General features: G+C 42.8%; 1 protein-coding gene across 1 annotated transcript in view; it reads left to right on the plus strand.

Moving 5' to 3' along the window:
- NBEA (neurobeachin) overlaps positions 1-20,367 on the plus strand; it is a gene marked incomplete at its 5' end in the record, with an annotated part of 948,936 nt that overhangs the window by 542,164 nt on the left and 386,405 nt on the right. Inside the window, one exon of the mRNA XM_081083035.1 lies at positions 16,818-16,942. Coding sequence (XP_080939161.1) covers positions 16,818-16,942 — 125 coding nt within the window. The remainder of the gene's footprint in view (positions 1-16,817; positions 16,943-20,367) is intronic.

Below are 20,367 nucleotides of genomic sequence, written 5' to 3' on the forward strand. Positions count from 1 at the left end.
CTCTTAAAAACTTATGAGTAGTCTCTATGATTGCATTTTGTAGTATCTCACATGTTGCACAAGAATTTATCAAACTATATATATATGTTTATTATTTTATTGCTTAAAGTATTACAAAGGGTATTACATATGTGTCCATCTCCCCCCCCCCCGCCCTAGACAGTCCCCTAGCCTCCCCTATCCCCCAGTGTCTTATGTCCATTGGTTATGCTTATATGCATGCATACAAGTCCTTTGGTTGATCTCTTACCCCCCTCCCTCCTGCCCCCCAACCCTCCCCGGCCTTCCTGCTGCAGTTTGACAATCTGTTTGAGGCAGCACTGCCTCTGTATCTATTATTGTTCAAAATTTTATAATGGTCTCTATTATCCATGAATGAGTGAGATCATGGGGTATTTTTCCTTCATTGACTGGCTTATTTCACTTAGCATAATGCTCTCCAGTTCCATCCATGCTGTTGCAAATGGTAAGAGTTCCTTCCTTTTTAGAGCAGCATAGTATTCCATCGTGTAGATGTACCACAGTTTTCTAATCCATTCATCTACTGATGGGCACTTAGGCTGTTTCCAGATCTTAGCTATGGTGAATTGTGCTGCTATGAACATAGGGGTGCATATATCCTTTCTGAATGGTGTTTCTGGTTTCTTGGGATATATTCCTAGAAGTGGGATCACAGGGTCAAATGGGAGTTCCATTTTCAGTTTTTTGAGGAAACTCCATACTGTCTTCCATAGTGGCTGCACCAGTCTGCATTCCCACCAGCAGTGCACAAGTGTTCCTTTTTCTCCACATCCTCTCCAGCACTTGTCGTTTGTTGATTTGTTGATGATAGCCAGTCTGACAGGTGTGAGATGGTACCTCATTGTTGTTTTGATTTGCATCTCTCAGATGATTAGTGACTTTGAGCATGTTTTCATATGTCTTTTGGCTTTCTGAATGTCCTCTTTTGAAAGGTGTCTATATAAGTCCTTTGCCCATTTTTTGATTGGATTGTTTATCTTCCTTTTGTTAAGTTGTATGAGTTCCCTATAAATTTTGGAGATTAGGCCCTTATCAGATATGACATTGGCAAATATATTTTCCCACATAGTGGGTTTTCTCATTGTTTTGTTGATGGTTTCTTTTGCTGTGCAGAAGCTTTTTATTTTGATGTAGTCCCATTTGTTCATTTTCTCTTTAGTTTCAAGTGCCCTAGGAGCTGTATCAGTGAAGAAATTGCTTCGGCATATGTCTGAGATTTTGTTGCCTTTGGATTTTTCTAGAATTTTTATGGTTTCCTGTCGTACATTTAAGTCCTTTATCCATTTTGAGTTTATTTTTGTGTATGGTGTAAGTTGGTGGTCTAGTTTCATTTTCTTGCATATATCCGTCCAATTTTCCCAACACCATTTATTGAAGAGACTATCTTGGCTCCATTGTATGTTCTTGCCTCCTTTGTCAAATATTAATTGAGCATATTGGTTCGTGCCGATTTTGGGGCTCTCTATTCTATTCCATTGATCTATATGCCTATTCTTGTGCCAGTACCAGGCAGTTTTGAGAACCATGGCTTTGTAATACATCTTGATATCTCGTATTGAGATCCCACCTACTTTGTTCTTTTTCAGGATTGCTGCAGCTATTCAGGGTCTTTTTTTTATTCCAGATGAATTTTTGGAGAGTTCGTTCTAGATCTCTGAAGTATGCCGTTGGTATTTTAATGGGAAGTGCGTTGAATTTATAGATTGCTTTGGGTAGTATGGACATTTTAATGATGTTGATTCTACCAATCCATGAACACGGTATGTTCTTCCATCTGTTTATGTCTTCCTCTATATCTTTTTTCAACGTCCTGTAGTTTTTTGAGTAGAGGTCTTTTACCTCTTTAGTTAAGTTTATTCCTAGGTAGCTTAATTTTTTTTGGTGCGATGGTAAACGGGGTTGTTTTTATAATCTCTCTTTCTGAAAGTTCACTATTGGTGTATAGAAATGCCTCAGATTTCTTGGGGTTAATTTTGTATCCTGCTACATTGCCAAATTCATATATTAAGTCTAGTAGCTTTTTGATGGAGTCTCTAGGGTTTTGTGTGTATAATATCATGTCGTTTGCAAATAAGGACAGTCAAACTATATTTTATTATGCTGAATTGTTTAATAGAAATATTAATAGAGGAACAGTTTAGATATAGCATCCATGGACATGCCCTGGAAGGTTTATCTCAGTGGTTAGAGCATTGGTCCCCAGATTGAAGAGTCCAGGGTTTGATTTCTGGTCAAGGGCATGTACCTTGGTTGCAGTTGGATCCCTGGCCCTGGTTGGGAAGTATGTGGGAGGCAACCAATCAATTTGTGTCTCACATTGATGTCTCTCTCTCTCTCTCTCTGCCCCCTCCACCTCCCTCCCTTTCACTCTCTCTAAAAACTCAATGGGAAAACATATCCTCCAGTGAGGATTAAAAAAAAAAAAAGAGTCCATGGACATGTAATATTGATGAATTTCAGTGGGAAAACAGAGTAAGGATCATGTGATGATGATAAAAGGAAATGAAATGCATGCTATCATTATGCTGCTAAAATACATATGTCTTCACAGGATAAGTGCTCAGTAAATATCTTTTTGTATGGAAACATTGAAGGAAGGAGAGAAGAAAATAAAAGTTTGAAGAGAAAACAGAGTGATGATTTCCTAGATTGGTAACCTGGCACAGATGCACGGTATAATAGTGTTGGGACATAAATCTTTTGTAAGCATATTATCATGCCAACAGAAGAACATCTAATAATTCTTGATCTGCTGTGGCTTAACACAAACTTTCAGAAAATGGAGATGCCTGTGTTCTTTTTGACACAGTTGTAAATGTATTGTTTTCTTAGTTTCTCTTTCTGATGTCCGTTTATTTCTTTTTAATACAACTCTTTGTATAGCTTTTTTTAGTGGTTGATCTAATTATCCTATCTAATAAAAGAGAAACATGGTAATTAGCATACGTTCGCTACCCTTCCCATTGGCTTATCAGGGCAATATGCAAATTAACTGCCAGCCAAGATGGCGGCTGCCCGCCAGGCAGCTTGAAGCGAACATGAGGCTTGCTTGCTTCAGTGACGGAGGACTCCAACGTTCCCACCTCCTGCTGTTGGGCTCTGAGACTGCAGTTTAAGAAACATTGTTACGAATATAGAAGCTAAACAAAACCCCAGAAACCTGCTTTCAGCAGGCTGGGATCTCAGAGCTGGAGTTGATACAGTGTTTCGATTATAGAACCCAAACAAACCAGATACCTGCTTTCAGCAGCAGAGGCCTCAGAGCTGAAGCCAGAGCTAAAGCTGGCCCAGAATAAAAAAAAAGAAAAAAAGGAGCAGTTGGGAGCTTCAGTCACCCGCCAGCCTGAAAACAGCCCTCAGCCCCTCACCCAGACTGGCCAGGCACCCCAGTGTGGACCCCCACCCTGGAGGGTGTGTGACCAGCTGCAAACAGCCATCATCCCCTCACCCAGGCTGGCCAGGCATCCCAGTGGGGACCCCCACCCTGATCCAGGACACACTTCAGGGCAAACCAGCCGGCATCCACCCATGCACCAGGCCTCTATCCTACATAGTAAAAGGGTAATATGCCTTCTAGCACCAGGATCAGCGGAGCCGCGAGGCCTTCTGGCACCGGGATCAGCGGAGCTGAGAGGCCTCCGAGCACCGGGATCAGCGTGACAGGGGGCAGCGCCACAACCCCTGATCGCCCTGCGGCTCTGTGTGTGATAAGGGGCGGGGCCACAACCTCCCTATCCGCCATGCTCTGTTCGTGACGGGGGAAAGCGCCCCAACCCCCTGATCAGCCCTGCTCTGTGCCTGATAGGGGGGAGCTCCCCAACCCCCTGATCACCCTGCGGCTCTGTGTGTGACAGGGTGCAGTGCCCCAACCCCCTGATTGGCCCTGCTCTGGGTGTGATAGGGTGCGGCGCCCCAATCACCCCCCCACGGGCCCTGCTCTGTGTGTGACAGGGTAGAGCCATAACCTCCACATCGGCCCTGCCCTGAGTGTGAGAGTGGTGGCACCCCAACCCCCTGATCGGCCCTGCTCTGTGGGTGATAGAGGGCGACGGCCAACCCCCTGATCCTCCCTGCTCTGTGTGTGACGGGGGCGGTGCCCCAACTCCCCTATCGGCCCTACTATGTGAGTGACAGGGGGGAGCTCCCCAACCTCCTGATTGGCCATGCTCTGTGCGTGACAGGGTACGGAGCCCCACCCCCCTGATGGGCTCTGCTCTGTGCGTGACAGGGGGGAGCTCCCCAACCCCCTGATGGGCCCTGCTCTGTGAGTGACAGGGGGCAGCGACCCAATCCCCTGATTGGCCCTGCTCTGTGTGTGACAGTGGATGGCACCGCAACCTCCCCATCGACCCTGCCTTGAGTGTGACAGGGGTCGGTGCCCCAACCCCCCAATCGGCCCTACCCTGAGCATGCCTGAGGGTGGCATCGCAACCTCCCAATCCGCCCTGCTCTGTGCATGACAGGGGGTGGCGCCCCAATTCCCCAATCATCCCTGCTCTGAGCCCGACCAGGGGCTGCACCTAGGGATTCAGCCTGCCCTCTGCCACCCGGGAGCAGGCCTAAGCCAGCAGGTCGTTATCTCCCGAGGGGTCCCAGACTGCGAGAGGGCACAGGCCGGGCTGAGGGACTCCCTTTCCCCCCTGAGTGCACAGATTTTTGTGCACCGGGCCTCTAGTCTATGTAAAAGCCTAAGCAACCGTTAGGACTGAACGACTGGAACTACCGGAACGACCGGTAGCTATGACGCACACTGACCACCACGGGTCAGATGCTCAACGCAGGAGTTGCCCCTGTTGGTCAGTGCACTCCCACAGCCAACCTCCCCCAGCCAGCTAACTTCCCGTGGTCCCCCCGACTGGCAGGCTCCAATTGCCCAATCAGGGCTGGGCCCTGGGCTGGGACGGGGAATTGGGGGTGAGTGGCAGCAGACGTGGCCCCTTTCCCAGGGGGGCCAAGGGCCTGCTCCCTCCTCGGGGCTGGCAGCCAATCTCCAGCACCCTGTCCCTCCCCCTGGCCAGCACACTCCAATTGGTGCCCACCCACTGCGGTGGCAGTGTGGCAGCGAGAGAAGGAGGAGGGGGGATGCTGGGAACTGCAACGGCAGTGTCTTTGTCAGGCATCTGTTCCTTCCATGCCCAGCCCAATGACCATCTCCTCTCCTGACCCCACCAGGGCTTGAAGGCCCTGGGTTACGATGGGGAACTGGGAATGGGTGGCAGTGGGTGTGGCCCCTTTCACAGGGGGGCCAAGGGCTGGCTCTCTCCTGGGGCCAGCTGCCAATCTCCCGTGTTCTCTCCTCTCTCTATTCTCCCGCCTGGCAGGCCCCGATTGGTCTGGCCCCAATCAACCTGGCCCTGATCGGCCCTGATTGCTGGCCATAACTAGGGACCCCACCAGTGTATTATATATTACACTAGAGGCCTGGTGCATGAAATTTGTGCACGAGAGGGGGGTGTCCCTCAGCCTGCACCCTCTCCAATCTGGGACCCGTTGGGGGATGCCCAACTGCCAGCAGTCAGACATCCCTCTCACAATCCAGGACTGCTGGCTCCTAACCTCTCGCCTGCCTGCCTGCCTGATTGCCCCTAACTGCTCTGCCTGCCAGCCTGATTGCCCCCTAACCACTCCCCTGCTGATGTTATTGACACCTAACTGCTCCCCTGCTGGCCTGATCTTGCCCCCAACTGCCCTCCCCTGCTGGCCTGATCACTCCCAACTGCTGTCCCCTGCCAGCCATCTTGTGGCAGCCATCTTGTGACAATGTGAGGGCGGCCATCTTGTGGTGGCCATCTTGTGATGACATGAGGGCATCATGCGAGGGCGCAAGGACTACCTAAGCTTTTATTAGTATAGTGTTTCACAGTCTGTGGGTGGTGTCATTACTAGTCAAAGTGAAGTATAAAAAATGTATCTTCCTTTACATCCCTTTAGCCTCTTTCATTTATATTTGTTAAATATTACCTCTGTATATACTTAGAACATCAGTGTTATACCTTTTGCTTCTATAGTAAAACATAAGAAAACTCAAGAGGAAAATGAAAGCTTATTATGTTTATTCATATTTTGCTTTCTTCCACCCAATGTTCCAATGTTCCTTCTTTTATTGCTTCCCTTATGTTTATAGGACTGCCTTTAGCCAATCTTTTAATCAAGCCCTGATGGTACCTAATATTTTCTTTTTCTTTATCTGAAAATACCTTCATTTCTCCTTTATTTCTGAAGGATATTTTCACCGGTTGTATTATTCTGGGTTTACAGTTCTTTTCTTGCAGTACATAATGAATACTTGCCACTTCCTCTAGCCACCATAGCTTTTAGTGTGAAATGTGCTGTCATTCTAATTGTTTTACCTGTATGAGAGAAATGTCATTTTTCTTTGGCTGTTTTTTTTTCTTTTTTTTTTTTTTAGTTTTTTCTTAATTTTCAGAAGTTTAATTATAATGTGCATTGGCATGAATTTCCTTGAGTCTGTTATGTTTGGAGTTGTCAAATTCTTAAATCTGTATCTGTATGGTTTGGGGGGGGGCGGGGGGCGGTGTTCCAAAAATTTGGGAAGTATTCATTCAAGCCATTATTTCTTCTGGTACTATTTTAGCCCTGTTGTCTTTCTCATCACCTTCCAGGACTCCAATGACCCAAATGTTAGATGTTATAATCCATTTATATTGTGATGCTCTCTTCAATTTTTCTTTTTTAGTCTATTTTCTCTCTGTTATTTAGTCTTTCTATTATTCTGTCTTTCAGTTAACTAATTCTTTTTTGGTCCCCATTCATTCCCCTGAGCTTTTTATTTGTTATTGTATGTGTCATTTATAACATTTCCATTTAGTAGCACTTTTACATCTTTTTTTTTTTTTTCCAGGGACTTTTGGGTTTTGGCTATTTTTCTGTTCTTTTCATTGTTTCAAGCAAGTTCATAATTGTTCATGAAGCATTTTTATCATGGCTAGTTTAAAATTCTTGTCAGAAAATTCTAACATTCCTGTCATCTCACCATTGGCATCTACTGATGAACCTTTTATATTCTATTTGAGATCATCCATATTCTTTGTATAAGTAATTTGGGATTGAAACCTGGACATTTTCTGAGATATCTTTTATCTCACTTAAGCCTTCTGTTTTAGTTGGCTTACTCTGACGTTGTCCATGAGAAGTAGGAGTCACTCCCTCTTCACTGCCAAGTGAAAGTAGAAATTTAGGTTTCCCACTTCTGCTCCATTGATATCCAAGGAGTGGGTGGCTCCCCATTACTGCCTGGCAGGATAGGAGTTCCAGTGCCTCACCTGTTGTCCACTAGTGGGGGTGGCCCTACTGCTGTTGGTCAGTGGGGAGAGGGAAAGATGCCTCATTACTGTTCAGTGGGGGTGGAATTCCAGGCTTTCCATGTGGCCTCCACTGGTTGCTTGAGGGTGGGGCACCTTGTTACCAGCCAGCAGAAATGAAAGTCCTGAATCCCTATTTGGTCTTCTATGATACCATCCCAGTAAGGATGCTAGGGCATCTTATTACACCTTTGTGAGCTTCACATCTAGACTTCCCATTCGTCTTTTGTTAGTGTGAGTAAATAGGGGTCACAGTTTCTCTGTGGTGTTTGGCAAGAATACAGAAATTGTCTAAAAATCTTCTGTCTAAAAATTATCTTTTGGGGTCCTTTGGCTAGAGAAAGAGGCTTTTGTTGGGGCCTTCATTTTTTTGGCGGGGAGGTAGGGCGGAGCGGGGGGGGGGGGCGGCAAGGAATAGGCCTGTACTAATTGGCTAATTGGTTGCTGACCTTTTTGCCTCAAGGTCAGGGGTGCTCAAACTTTTTAAACAGGGGCCAGTTCACTGTTCCTCAGACCGTTGGAGAGCCGGACCATAGTTTAAAAAAAAAAAAACTATGAACAAATTCCCATGCACACTGCACATATCTTATTTTGAAGTGAAAAAACAAAACGGGAACAAATACAATATTTGTATTTGCATGTGGCCCGCAGGCCATAGTTTGAGGACTCCTCGTCTAGGATATATGAGATGAAAAGATTTCCCAGAAAACTTATCGTTCTGTTGTTTCTTAAATCTCCAAGGTACTTAGCCAGCCTGCTTCTGTTGTCCAGTCATATTATGTTTGTTTTATATATAATGTCCATTGTTTTATATATAAAGTCCAAATTTTTTCAGTTGCACTTAATGAGAGGAATAGAAAAAAGTATATGGCTAGAATTTGAGAAAAATAGATTTCTGGTCTCTTCCGGTGAATTCATTTGCTTAATTTTAACATCCACTTAAGAAAAATCTTTATAGCAAGATTTATTATGGTTTTCCTTAAACCACTAGGATAAGTCTGTATTTGTAAGGATAGAAATTATCCTATCTTAAAATAATAAAAGAGTTACACTACTTATAACAATTATTCATCAGGTAATCATTATTTTGAAAATATTGAGTAATTATGATGATGATGTTTACAAAAATAAATATATTAAAATATACTGCAAATGCTTATAATTTTAATGTTATTTATGTACTAGAGGCCTGATGCACGAAATTCATGCAAGAGTAGGCCTTCCTTCCCCCGGCTGAGGCACCAGCTTCCCTCTGGCATCCAAGACCCGGGCTTCCCTCACAGCCCCAGCTTTGTCTAGAAGGACGTCTGGTCTAATTAGCATATTATACTTTTATTATTATTATTTTTAATCTTTAAATTCTTTATTAGTTAAGGAATTACAAATGTGTCCTCATTCCCCCCCATTAACCCCCATCCTCCCCCCCCACCCCCCGCCCACAACTCATGCTTTCATCCCCCTGTTGTCCATGTCCATTGGTTTGGCTTATATGCATGCATACAAGTCCTTTGGTTGATCTCTTCCCCTACCCCACCCTCCCCTACTTTCCCTCTGGGGATTAATAGTCTGATTGCTGTTTCTCTGTCTTTGGATCTGTCCCTGTTCATCAGTCTATGTTGTTCTCTATGGTCCACAAATGAGTGAGATCATGTGGTATTTATCTTTCTCTGACTGGCTTATTTCACTTAGCATAATGCTCTCCTGTTCCATCCAAGCTGTTGCAAAAGGCAAGAGTTCCTTCTTTTTTTACCACAGTGTAGTATTCCATTGTGTAGATGTACCACAGTTTTCTAATCCACTCATCTGCTGATGGGCACTTAGGTTGTTTCCAAATCTTAGCTATGGTGAATTGTGCTGCTATGAACATAGGGGTGCATATATCCTTTCTGACTGGTGTTTCTGGCTTCTTGGGATATATTCCTAGAAGTGGGATCACTGGGTCAAATGGGAGTTCCATTTTTAGTATTTTGGGGAAGCTCCATACTGTTCTCCACAGTGGCTGCACCAGTCTGCATTCCCACCAGCAGTGCAGAAGGGTTCCTTTTTCTCCACAACCTCTCCAACACTTGTTGTTTGTTGATTTGTTGATGATAGCCATTCTGACAGGTGTGAGCCGATACCGCATAGTCGTTTTGATTTGCATCTCTCGTATAATTAGTGACTTTAAGCATGTTTTCATATGTCTTTCGGCCCTCTGTATGTCCTCTTTCAAAAAGTGTCTATCTAGGTTCTTTGACCATTTGTTGATTGGATTGTTTATCTTCCTATTATTAAGTTTCATGAGTACCTTGTAAATGTTGGAGATTAAACCCTTATCAGTGATATCATTGGCAAATATGTTCTCCCATGCAGTGGGTCTTCTTGTTGTTTTGTTGATGGTTTCCTTTGCTGTGCAAAAGCTTTTTATTTTAATGTAGTCCCATTTGTTTATTTTCTCTTAGTTTCCATTGCCCTAGGAGCATTATCAGAGAAGAAATTCCTCGACATATGTTTGCTATTTCGCTGCCTGTGGATTCCTCTAGTATTTTTATGGTTTTTCATCTTACGTTTAAGTCTTTTATCCATTTTGAGTTCATTTTTGTGTATGGTGTGAGTTGGTGGTCTAGTTTCATCTTTTTGCATGTATCTGTCCTTTTCCCAACACCATTTATTGAAGAGACTGTCTTGATTCCATTGTATGCTCTTGCCTCCTTTGTCAAATATTAATCGGGCATAGTGCTTAGTGTCAATTTCTGGGTTCTCTATTCTATTCCATTGATCTATATGTCTGTTCTTATGCCAGTACCAAGCTGTTTTAAGAACAGTGGCTTTGTAATACAGTTTGATATCTGGTATTGAGATCCCACTTACTTTATTCTTTCTCAGGATTACTGCAGCTATTCAAGGTCTTTTTTTAATCCAGATGAATTTTTGGAACATCCGTTCTAGATCTGTGAAATATGCCATTGGCAATTTAATGGGGATTGCATTGAATCTATAGATTGCTTTGGGTAGTATGGACATTTTGATGATGTTGATTCTACCAATCCATGAACACGGTATGTTCTTCCATCTGTTTATGTCTTCCTCTATCTCTTTTTTCAGTGTCCTGTAGTTTTTCGCATATAAGTCTTTTACCTCCTTATTTAAGTTTATTCCGAGGTATCTTAATTTTTTTGGTGTGAGGGTAAATGGGATTGCTTTTTTAGTCTCTCTTTCTGTAAGTTCACTACTGGTGTAAAGAAATGCCATAGATTTCTTGGCATTAATTTTGAATCCTGCTACATTGCCAAATTCATTTATTAACTTTAATAATTTTTTGATGGAGTCTTTATGGTTTTCTATATACAGTATCATGTCATCTGCAAATAAGGATAGTTTTACTTCTTCTTTTCCAATTTGGATGCCTTTTATTTCTTCTTTTTGTCTGATCGCAATGGCTAGTACTTCCAGTACTATGTTGAACAGGAGTGGTTAGAAGGGGCATCCCTGTCTTGTTCCTGTTCTTAGGGTAAATGGTTTTAGCTTTTGCCCATCGATTATGATGTTGGCTGTGGGTTTGTCATATGTGGCTTTTATTATGTTGTGGTAGGATCCTTCTATTCCTACCTTGCTGAGAGTTTTATCAAGAAAGGGTGTTGAATTTTGTCGAAAGCTTTTTCTGCATCAATTGATATGACTATGTGGTTTTTTTCTTTCAATTTGTTTATGTGATGAATCACATTTATTGATTTGCGGATATTGTACCATCCTTGCATCTCTGGGATGAATCCTACTTGGTCATGATGTATGATCTTTCTGATGTATTGCTGGATCCGATTTGCTAGAATTTTTTTGAGTATTTTGGCGCCTATGTTCATGAGGAATATTGGCCTATAATTCTCTTTCTTTGTGTTGTCTCTATCTGGTTTTGGTATTAGGGTAATGCTGACTTCATAGAATGAGCTGGGAAGTGTTCCTTCTTCTTGATTTTTTTGGAATACTCTGAGGAGGGTATGTTTTAGTTCATCCTTAAATATTTGGTAAAACTCCCCGTGAAGCCGTCTGGCCCCGGGCTTTTGTTTGCTGGAGCTTTTTGATGACTGCTTCAATTTCTTCCATCGTTATTGGCCTATTGAGATTTTTAGAATCCTCTGGATTGAGTTTTGGAATGTTGTATTTTTCTAGGAATATGTCCATTTCCTCCAGGTTGTCTAGTTTGTTAGAGTAGAGTTGTTCATAGTATTTTTTAACAATTCTTTGAATTTCTGAGGGGTCCGTTGTTATTTTGCCTTTTTCATTTCTGACTTTGGTTATTTGAGTCCTCTCTCTTTGCTTCTTGGTGAGCCTGACTAGAGGCTCATCAATCTTGTTTATCCTTTCAAAGAACTAGCTCTTGGTTTCATTGATCTTTTCTATTGTTTTTTTGGTCTCTATGTCATTTATTTCTGCTCTGATCTTTATTATCTCCTTTCTTCTGCTCACTCTGGGCTTTTTTTGTTGTTCTCTTTCTAATTCTTTGAGTTATAGAGTTAAATGATTTACTATCATTTTTTCTTGTTTTTTGAGGTAGGCCTGTAGTGCTATAAACTTCCCTCTCAGGACTGCCTTCATTGTGTCCCATAGATTTTGGGTTGTTGTACTCTTATATCATTAGTTTCCAGGGTGTTTTTAATTTCTACTTGGATCTCAATGGTAACCCAATCATTATTTAGTAACATGCTATTCAGCTTCCAAGTGTTTGAGTTTTTTGGATTGTTTTTATTGTGATTTATTTCTAATATTATGCCCTTGTGATCTGAGAAGATGCTTGGTATGATTTCAATCTTCTTGAATTTGGGGAGACTTTGCTTGCGACTCAATATGTGGTCTATTTTTGAAGATGTCCCATGTGCACTTGAGAAGAACATATATTCTGTGGCTTTGGGGTGAAGTGTTCTGAAGATGTCAATTAAGTCCATCTGATCTAGTGAGTCATTTAGGATTGCTGTTTCTTTGCTGATTTTTTGTCTAGAGGATTTATCCAGTGATGTCAGTGGTGTGTTTTAGTCCCCTACTATGATTGGGTTGTTGTTGATCTCTCCCTTGTTATTTTCCAGGACTTTTTTTTATGTATTTGGGTGATCCTGCATTGAGTGCATATATGTTTATCAGGGTTATATCCTCTTGTTGTATCAATCCCTTTAATATTATCTCTTGTTATGGCCTTCACTTTGAGGTCTATTTTGTCAGATATAAGTATTGCTACCCCAGCTTTTTTTTCCATTTTCATTTGCCTGAAAGATATTTTTCCATCCCTTCACTTTCAGTCTGTGTGAGTCCCTTCTTCTGAGGTGGGTCTCTTGTAGACAGCGTATATATGGGTCATGTCTTTCTATCCATTCAGCCACTCAATGTCTTTTGATTGGAGTGTGTAGTCCATTTACATTTAAAGTTATTATTGAAAGGTACATGCTTGGATTCATTTCTATTTTCATGCCTGTGTTCTTTCTTACCTTTTTATTTCTTCTTTTTACAGCATTCCTTTTAGCATTTCTTGCATTGCTGGCTTGGTAGTGATAAACTCCCTTAGCCTTTTTTTGTCTGCAAAGCTCCTGATTTCCCCTTCAATTTTGATTGATAGTCTTGCTGGATAGAGTATTCTTGGATTCAGTCCTTTGCTTTGCAACACTTTGTATACCTCCTTCCGTTCCCTTCTAGATTGATGTGTTTCTGTTGAGAAATCATTTGATAATCTGATGGGGGTTCCTTTGTAGGTAACTCTCTGTTTCTCTCATGCAGCCTTTAAGATTCTCTCTTTGTTTTGTACATTTGCCATCGTTATTATGATGTGTCTTGGTGTGGGTCTTTGGGGGTTCATCTTGCTTGGGACTCTCTGTACTTGTGTAACTTTTTTCTTCCTCATATCTGGGAAGTTTTCTGTCATTATTTCTTCAAATAGATTTTCTAATCCTTGCTGCTCTTCTTGTCCTTCTTGCAGCCCTATTATGCATATGTTACTTCATTTCATATTGTTCCAAATCTCCCTTAGGCTCTCCTCCTGCTTTTTAATTTTTTTCTCCATTTGCTGTTCAGATTGAGCTTGTTTCTCTGCCTTATCTTCTAACTCACTAATTCGGTCCTCTGCTTCTTCTAGTCTGCTGTTGAAACTTTCCATGGTGTTTTTGATTGTAGCTATATCATTTTTCATTTCTTCCTGATTCTTGCATATGTTGTTGATTTTCTCATCCATCTGGTCAATGAATTGTACAACCATTATTCTGAATTCTTTTTCTGTCATGTTGCATGTTTCAACTTCATTAATTTCCTTTCTTGGCGACTCCTCATTGTCTTTCCTCTGGGTGTTGTGTCGTCTCTTCATTCTGATTATCTCCCGATGGTTCAAATGTCGAGTTGCATGGGCCTGGGCCGTGTGCAGTGGGAGCCTCCCACCACCCTAGTGTCACTGAAGAGCTCTGACACTAAGATGTGTTGTTGTTGTGGGTTGGTGGGAACCAGGATCGTCCAGAGTCAGTGTTGTCAGCGCTCAATGTGGCCTCGTGCATGCCCTTAGAATCAGGGACCCTGCCTGCACAGTGCTGAAACAGAGACCCCACTGGAGCGTGTTGAAAATCAGCGCCCCTAGCATGCGCCAGGAGTCAGAGTTCCCCAGAATCCAGTATCAGAGTCTCTGTTGCTTCTCGTGACCTCGCATTGAGAATCAGAGTCCCTGTGTGCCCTTGCACCAAGAATTGGAGTCACTTGTTCTTAGTATGAATGCACAGGGAGTCAGGGATCTCAGGCGCAGGTGATAATAAACACAGTCAAGTCACTGGTGCTTGGTGCTGCCTCCGGCCCAGAGAATCGTGGTCCCTGGACCCCACGCTACAGGAGACAAATTCCCAGTGTTCGCGAGATTGCTCCCAGCCCAGGGCTCTGAAGCCAGCAGTGCGCATGGGACCAGTTATTAGGTGATCGTGTACTTCCAGGCTTAAGTTCCTATAGCATCACTGAGGCCCAGGCAAGGGGTGGGTCTATCAGTTACTATGGCACTGCCCAGGAGCCTGCGGGGAGGGGGAATGGGCTCTGTTATTCACTGATCTGCTGCTGGGATATCTGAAATTTTGGTGTCTGCAGTTCTGTAGCTGTGGTCACAGATCTCTTTCCCCAGTGGCTTCAGGGTCCTGGTATGTGTCTGACATCAGACTGGGTGGTTCTGAGTCCAAGATTCTAGTTTCAAGCAGTTCTGTTTCTCAAGATGGCATGGTTGCTGTGCCTGTGCTGGCCGCCCAGGAGTGTCCGTGCAGGGAGCGGGGCTCCGCTGCCTAAGACTGCCCGGTTTAGCAGCCCCTTAGAAGATCTGCAGAATCTAACTGTCCCTAGCTCATACACATACACACCACACACGTCCACACACTCCTCTATCACTTTCTTGCGCTCTCACACTCTCTCCCTTCCTACCTTCCTGCCGGTCGCCATTTTCTGACCTCTATACTTTTATTATTATAGATTCCTTACATTTTGGCTTTACAATTAAGTCATGGAAAACAAAATTATCTACACTAATAAAAGACCAAAAAAAAAAAAAAGACAAAGATGCTTATTGACTCTACCTTTGGTATGCCCTAAGCCATGCCCACCAGCAAATCAGAGCGACTATATGCAACTTAACCCAACCAAGATGGCGGCCCACAGCCACAGAGCTGGAGCAAGGAGGAGGCTTGGTTGCCCGGGCAATGGAGGAAGCCAAGCTCCCCACCAGCCCTGAGCTGGCTGAGGCCTTCGCTCATGGCACCAAAGTTTCAATTATAGAAGCTAAATAAATCCGAGATACCTGCTTCCAGCCAACCTCCACTGGGAGCTTGGATGGCTGGGGGTGGTGGCCAGCCTGCAAACAGCCATCAGCCCCTCACCAGGCTGGCCACACCCTCATGGGGTGAGGGCCCTGCTTGGGGGATTAGCCAGCCTGAAAACTGATATCAGCCCCTTACCCAGACTGGCCAGGCACCCCAGCAGGACCCCCCACCCTGAAGGGGCTGTGGCCAACCTGCATACAGCTATCAGCCCCTCACCCAGGCTGGCCAGGCACCCTAGGGGGGACCCCCACCCTGAACGGGCTGTGGCCAGCCTGCAAATAGCCATCAGCCCCTCACCGAGGCTGGCCAGGTACTCCTATATAATAAAAGGGTAATATGCAAATTGACCCTAACAGCAGAAAGACTGGGAATGACTGGTCACTATGACACACACTGACCACCAGGGGGCAGACGCTCAATGCAGGAGCTGCCCCCTGGTGGTCAGTGCACTCCCACAGGGGGAGCTCTGCTCAGCCACAAGCCAGGCTGGTGGCTGCCAGTACAGCAGTGGTGGTGGGAGCCTCTCCTGCCTCAGCAGCACTAAGGATGTCCGACTGCAGCTTAGGCCTGCTCCCCGCTGGCAAGTGGACATCCCCCGAGGGCTCCTGGGCTGCCAGAGGGATGTCTGACTGCCAGCTTAGGCCCGATCCCCCAGGGAGCAGGCCTAAGCCAGCAGGTGGTCATCCCCTGGGGGGTCCCAGTCTGCGAGAGGGCACAGGCCAGGCTGAGGAGACCCCCCTGCCCTGAGTACACAAATTTTTGTGCACCAGGCCTCTTGTATAGCTATAAAATCTGAAATGTTTTTCAAAAGTTAATTACACCAAATACTATATAGAGAAAAACAGGCTTCTCAAGCAGTGCATTTATTATCAATTTGTATTGAAATTAATTTTGGGGGAAATTGATATCCATTGAACACACTTCAGTAGTTTCTGGCATATCAAATGGATTTTTAATATTGTTTTAGAGTGTAACACAGTTTAGACAATGTTACTCAATGATGGCCATGATTGTTAATGTTTTATATTAGCTGAAAGCTGTAAAATCATCCAATGATTCTGTTAGCATTAGAATAATAATTTACCAAGACAATTACAACACACTGGAACTTTTGCAACCCTAATTTAGTATTATTAATAATGGATAAAATTGCACTTTTCTCAGGTTGCAATGGGCAGCTGGGAATTATTTCAATGAATATTTCACCACATTATTTTAATCTCTGTTCCACCAAATCCAAGTGAGCAGTATTTTATAGTTCTTAATTCAGTCTACTATGAAACCAAGGTCATTAAATTGCACACTTTTTGTAGCGAGGTCTATCCTGTGATTTACAAGCCTTGTTAAAAATATTGTAAAAGAATGCAAACTGACATTAATACTTGTAAATTGATGCTACATTTATTACTAAACTCCACATGATTAATGTTTCTTTAGGAGAAGGAAGAACATTAAAAAGAAAGCAGAGCTAAGTATTATAATGCTTAAATCAGAGAATGTTACTATTTTAAGTTTTGTTCATTTATAAACATATGTATACAAACACAATTATAAATATCTCAAAATTTTCTTAATTTTCTAGTGAGATCAAAGAAATATTTAATTTTATAGAAAAAATGTTTGTCCAGTTATACATTATTAGTAATAGTATATTATTGTTTCTTTGTTTTCCCATTCTTAGCCAATTACATGATTTCTGGCGTTTGGATTACTGGGAAGATGATCTTCGTCGAAGGAGACGATTTGTTCGTAATGCATTTGGCTCCACTCATGCTGAAGCATTACTCAAGGCTGCAATAGAGTATGGTTAGTATCACTGTGACAACAATACATTTCTTGTTTGATAAGTCATTTTTTTCACAGGCATTAAAAATTCCCATGTCATAAGTCAAAATTATGTTCTGCTTTATCCTTCAGCATCATGTAGGCTACACTGAATAAACCAAATATTTCCCCCTCTGGATATATTTTAGTTCCTTCAACTTCTAAGAGATTAGAAGACTCTACATACTTAGTTATTACCCAACATTCTTCTCATACAGCCTAGATCAAGAACATACTCAGCTTCTTTTTCAGTGTCTTTTGAACTTTGGTGATCAGGACCCAAGGTGAAAACTTTTATACTGTTGGTAATCATATACTCAGACTTATATATATTTTACCTATATTTGTGTGTATGTTTGTTTATATATGTGTATATACACACATATGTATATTGTGTGAATACACATAAGTACATGAAATATGTATACACATGTATACTTTATATATATATATATACACACACACACACACAAAGTTGATTTAAATGAAACAAATATCTTATTAATAATCTCATTACTAATCCTATTCTATTCTACTCTTTTTAGTAAAAATTAAATAAATTCTGCTACAAATATGCTCATTTAAGCCCCAGTCTTCCACTGGGTTGCAAATAAAGTTTGGGAAAGATTATCCCACATTGAAGGTATTATCAACACATTACAGTTCTACTGTACCCTAAATTGTCCTTTATAGTATAATAAATAGTAAATATCAAAAAAATTTTGTAATTTAATAAAATTGCTGTTACTTTTGCCCTAGCTGGTGTGGCTTAGTTGGTTGGAGCCTTGTCCCATGCACCTAAAGGTGGCAGGGTTGATTCTTGGTCAGGGCACATACCTGGGTTGTGGATTCTATGGGCAACTGATCAATGTTTCTCTGTCTCTTCCTCTGTTTCTCTCTCTAAAATTAAAAAAAAAAATGCTGCTACTTTTCATTGCTATCTACTAAGAAGTATTCATAGGAGTATTTTGTCTATTTACACATTTTTAAATGCTCTTAGCAAGTTAAGTTTGATTGATCATATCAAAATTTTTTAAACTACATACACTTGGGAAAAAACTTAATGAATACTGTCCATATACTTTTATTATTAACTACTTTTGTTCTTAAAATTACTCACGTTTTTATGTTAATGTTCATTCATTTGAGAGTAATAAATTAGCCATTTGTTTTAAAATTTACCTTACTTTAATAACAACATTCATGTTCTTGATGGACTGAGTGGAGAAAATATTTAATTCTGGTAAAAAGAAAATGTGCAAAGCTTTTAAAATTTGTTGCTCAAATTGTATGTGAATTGCTATAACTTAGTAAAGCTCAAAATATAAATAACTAAATATGTGAGGATTTCATATGAAACTATTATACCTATGATAGTAACTTTATATAGTAAAAGGAACTACAGGAAACACTATACTAGGAAAAATTATAATTGACCTGTTCTATAGGGGATTTCTTTAATGAACTCAGAAGATCACTTAAGGATTTTAGCACCTAAGGACTTAGTACCAACTTAAAAATGAGGTATTATTTTTGTGCTCTATAGAAGAGATTCTTAGAATTAGCTACTTAAAGTGCTTTATAATAGGAACTTAAAATCATTAAAACTTCACTTCATATACACAACAATTTAGAATTTTTGGCCAATTCACCTTGAATTCATGTCTTTTGAAATGAGAAATATCTGCAGACGATTTATGGTAAAGGTTACACTAGAAGTAATATTATTAGTGATACTGATTTGCCAAAGCTTTAATTATATAGAATTCACAAAATATTCTACTACATTCAGTATTCTATGGGTTGCTTCAAAAAAGGGTCTGTTAGGGGAAAAAGCCTGGCTGGAGTGTCTCAGCTGGTTCAGCATCCTTCTGTGTACCAGAAGGTTCCCAGTCAGGGCATGTACCTGGGTTGTGGGTTTGATCCCTAGTTGGGAAGCATAGGGAAGGCAAATGATCAATGCCTCTCTCTCTCTCTCTCTCTCTCTCTCTCTCTCTCTCTCTCTCTTTCTCCCTCTCTCCTCCCTCCCTCCTGGCTTCCCTTTCTCTCTCTCTAAGCATGTCCTTGGGTGACAATTTTTAAAAAAGGGGTCTGTTAGGGACTTTTATAATAAGTATTCTGTTAGGGAAACATCTACGCTAATAAAAGAGAAACATGCAAATTGGTGTCACTCCGCTACGCTCACCAGCCAATTGGATGAGTATGCAAATTAACCCAACAAAGATGGTGGTTAATTTGCATACATAGGCATCCAGTAGCCTGGGTCCCGGGAACATCATCGGCACCCAGGTCACTCTGAGGTAGGCCCCATGTGGGCCCTGAGCAGCCTAGGAAGGGCCTGAGTCAGGGGGCTCCTGGGCAGGGGCGGAGCCAGCCATTGGAACTGTGGGGGGCCCCTGCCCAAGCCTAACGCCTCGGCTAGATGCATTAGGCTTGAGCAGGGGGGGCGGAGCCGGTGATGGGGGGAGATGGGAGCCCCCTGCCCAGGCCTGAAGCCTGGGCCAGAGTCGTCAGGCCTGGGCGGGGGGCGAAGATGGTGATTGGAGGGAAATGGGGGTACCCTGCCAAGGCCTGAATCCTGGGCCAGAGGCATCAGGCCTGGGTGGGGGGTGGAGACAACGATCAGTGTGAACTAGAGAGGAAACACCTTTTCTGACCGCTCATTGGCTAAGCTCCCTGTATGCCACTGGTAATATTCTTAGTAACTTCGGTAATAAGATCTAGGGTTTTTCACCACACTCCTGGAGAAAAAAACGAAGGTCCACTGCTTGAGGGCTAAGAAATGTCATATCCTGCCTTAGCCAGTTTGGCTCAGTGGATAATGCCTTGGCCTGCCGACTGCAGGGTCTGGGTTCATTTCTGACCAAAGGCATGTACCTAGGTTGCAGGCTCCTCCCTGGCCAGGGCCCAGATCAGGGCTCATGCAGGAGGCAACCAATCAAAGTGTTCCTCTCACTTTGATGTTTCTCTCTGTCTTTCCCTTTCTCTTCCACATTCCCTAAAAATCAATGGAAACATATCCTCAGGTGAGGACAAAAAAAAATAATAATAAAGAAAGAACTGTCATATCCTATGAAAGAGACATCTTGACAATGCCTAAAGAAAGTTGTCATTTTTTCATGGTGAAGGGACTGGAGTCCGTGTTGATGAAAAAACCTTGGTGGCTGCGGTGACTGGCAGTGGCTACAGCAGCGGGGTGATGGGGCTGGTGCCTTCCCCTGATCAGCCCAGTCGCCTCCCACACAGGGAGGTCAGACTGGCTAAGGCCCACTCCCCAAAGGGAGCAGGGAGCGGGCCTAAGCCATCAGTAGGACATCCCCTGAGGGCTGAGTATGTGAGAGGGGGCAGGCTGGGCTGAGGGACCCCCCCCTCAGTGCACGAATTTTGTGCACTGGGCCCCTAGTTAA

Source organism: Myotis nattereri (genome assembly GCF_964212035.1).
Source record: "Myotis nattereri genome assembly, chromosome: 2".
In the NCBI taxonomy this organism is placed as follows: domain Eukaryota; kingdom Metazoa; phylum Chordata; class Mammalia; order Chiroptera; family Vespertilionidae; genus Myotis; species Myotis nattereri.